Source organism: Frankliniella occidentalis, unplaced genomic scaffold (genome assembly GCF_000697945.3).
Source record: "Frankliniella occidentalis isolate FOCC.00 unplaced genomic scaffold, Focc_3.1 Scaffold27, whole genome shotgun sequence".
In the NCBI taxonomy this organism is placed as follows: domain Eukaryota; kingdom Metazoa; phylum Arthropoda; class Insecta; order Thysanoptera; family Thripidae; genus Frankliniella; species Frankliniella occidentalis.
The window spans coordinates 2,281,848-2,284,842 of record NW_026267157.1 but is presented as its reverse complement, the minus strand read 5'-3'; the positions used below and the strand labels follow the sequence as shown (position 1 = coordinate 2,284,842).

The 2,995-nt window shown below is 47.4% G+C and overlaps 1 protein-coding gene across 2 annotated transcripts in view; it reads left to right on the top strand.

The window, feature by feature from the left end:
• The window catches only part of LOC113209345 (uncharacterized), a 31,195-nt gene that overhangs the window by 19,123 nt on the left and 9,077 nt on the right, over nucleotides 1-2,995 (top strand). For both annotated transcript variants that reach the window (XM_052265474.1, XM_052265475.1), the window contains exon 2: nucleotides 1,926-2,018. In XM_052265474.1, coding sequence (XP_052121434.1) covers nucleotides 1,964-2,018 — 55 coding nt within the window. In that variant the 5' untranslated portion in view covers nucleotides 1,926-1,963. The remainder of the gene's footprint in view (nucleotides 1-1,925; nucleotides 2,019-2,995) is intronic.

Here is a 2,995-nt window from a genome sequence, read left to right as displayed (position 1 = left end):
CCCCGCCTCGCCTCGCCCGCCACGTCCGAACACCTCGCTCACTTTCTTTTCTTTCGTCCGAACAGTGAGGTGAACAGTACAGTGACAGCATGCTGGCCAGTGCCCTGGCCTCTCCCCCCCCCCTCTTCTCTATCTCCCCCTCTCCTCTCCCCCTCTCTCCCTATCACACTATAGTGAGGACATCTCACGCTCGCACTTTTCTCCCCAAAAGTGTGCGAATGGTCCCAGGCGTTATGGAGGCTGGGTGCAGCGGCCCGGCCGGTGGCAGGGATACTCGGTAAAAACAAAACATAAACCAAAAAACAAAAAACAACGAAGCGCACAAAACACAGCCAAGCTGCACACATTCTCATGGCGCTGTTTTTGAGGAAGGCCATCTGAGCAGCGCTGCCGGTGCGCCATGGGGTCCCATGGGCTGCCCTGGGCTCCCCCCTGGGCCCCACTGTGCCCACTGACTCGAGTGTGTAGTCTTGAAGGAAAATGGAAAGTCAAGGCGGTTGCGCTCCTGGGCGTGGCGGAGTGCGCCCGGGCCCGGGGTTCCCATCCCCGCAGTCCCTGTAGTCCCGTCCAGAGATAAGCCGCGGGGACGTGTTACTGCACGCTTAAAAGAGCACGGTGAGAAATTTGCGATTTTTTTTTGTTATTAATATTTTAAAAATATAGTGTAACTTTATGACGCCTCAAACTTGCCCGTCGATGAATTCCAAGTCGATTCATTCTGCTTGTAATTTTACTATTTTCAATTATTGTAATTCTATGACACGCGTCAAGGAAAATTTTCCTGTAGAAACCTACTGTTATTTTTCGCAGTGGGAAACCAAACAACTATACAGCCAAATAATGTATGACGAATAGTAGTACGCCTGTTTAAAACTTCGAGGGTCTTTTATACTACATTTTTAAAACAACTTAAGTATTTTTTTAAAGTTAAATTTTTATGTTTCGTGTCCCGATTAACTTTTCTTGCGGTGTAAAGACCATAGCGTTGCGCAAAACACGATACCCATTTTCAACAGGGCTGCTGCGTCTCGCCCCGGTCGGACTCCCCGCGGGTTTGCATGCTGGCAGCTCTGTCTCTGTCCGAGTGGTCTCGGGAGGCTTGTCTCGTCGGACGTGGAGGGGGGAGAGGCTGCAGCGGGCGATGGGTAGGCAATCCAGTGTGGCACTCGGGTGTTGTGTGGTTGCCTACCCAGTGCACCGTAGGTGGTTACCGGTTAGCCGCCAAATCCAGCCTGTGAAAAAATTCAAGTCAAATTGCGAATCAAAAACGCGGTATTTATAGCAGTTCTTTCTAGGCTGCAAATAATTATTTTCGCATATAGCCTCTCTAAAAATGATTCAATCATTAAGGCGCAAGTTGAAGGGCCAGGAAAAGTGGGGGCAGACTAAAACATTTTCTATGACTATAACAGTTCTGAAATAAAAGTAGTGTTGTTTGGCGAGTGCAAATTTCATTCTGTACGATCCTGCATGTCATGCGTTGGTTATTATGGTGCTCATTATACTGCCCGTTGTTAAAATGCAACGCCCAAGTTTAGAACAACGGAGCCGTAAATCTGCGGGGCGTTTATTGGTCGCGTTTGATGATGGGGTGCAGGTCCTTGTCTGGGGCAATCAAAGAGTGTGACACAATGCAGCGCCTTTGAAGTGTGAACAAATCGAGCTTTATTCGCGGCTTTACTTCTCTTTGGCAGCAGTCGGGAGAGGGACCGTAATACGCCCAACCCGTTAAAAAAAAATAAAAAAAATGAAGTGGTCCACGAAAAATTTTGCAATATGATAACCCACTTTTCGGGTGATTTTTATGACTGCTTTTTTTTGTCACCGAAAAGAAAGTCATGCAAAAGAAGTGCACGGGTAAGATATTAGCAACTAGCAATGAAAACACTAATGTTTTTTCTTCTTTCGCCTTTTCTCCACTTCAGGGTCAACCTCGGTGCTCGGGCCGCTGCCCCACTTTGAGATGTGGGCGAAGAGGGCGACAGTCCACTCGCTGACGTGGGCCCTGCTCGCTTCCTGTAAGTAACAGCCACTCTACACGCAGTAAAAACAATGACTGATTTTTATTTTATTTTATTTTATTTTTTGAGAAGCGGGCTTTGCGGAACTCTCCTATTTACAAAAACTCCTCAGATCTTGAGGGCGTCTCTTAAAAAAATTAGGAAACATCCAAGACTTTGTGAGGAAACTTCCTCAAAATCTGAGGACTTTTCCCTTCAAATACGAGAGTACCTCAAAGTTTCCCCCTTTGCCTAAAAAATAACCAGACATCGTTTTTACTGTGCAAAAGTTACCCGAAAGTTTTTTTTTAAAAAAAACACGACAAGCATCTCACAGAGAAACGTGACAAAATGGGAAACGTGTTGACAAACGTAAAAAAAGATTGTTGGGCTGTATCACACTTGAGTTTCCGTGCAGCATTAGGGTATAGCTCTTTTGGCAAAGATCCAACAGATTTGTGTTTGTGATCCGTCGGCCAGTGTGACGGGGGTGTGACATATGTCTGACGGGGGTGAGACTCAGAGTGGCTGCGCCGGTGTGGTCTCTGGGTGGGCGTTGCTGTGTGTTAGGTCACGAACCAGCGTGACGGGGCCATGTCGCATGTCGAGGGGAAAAAGACGAAGCCGTTGTCGTCTTCTCTTTCCAACCGACCTTCCAACTTTCGCGACCTTCTCTAATATTCATGTCACTACTAGATCCCCTTCGTGATGTATGCTGTGCGCTAACAGCCCCCCCCCCCTCCCCTCAGTCTTTTGTTCTCAATCTTTCTATAGCTCGCTCGAACACAAAAAACTTTGACATCTCGCGTGTGGCCTTTCGCGCTAGAAGACAGGCTAATCGTGAAATGAATAGTAGTCGCGTCTGGAAAAAAACGCAAAGAGAAGAAAATGACCGGTAGAAAGAAAGGTCACGGATGCTCTGTTCGCAAGAAATGACACACACACACAAACATTCTCTCTCTCCCTCTCCCTCTCTCTCCCTCTCCCTCTCTCTC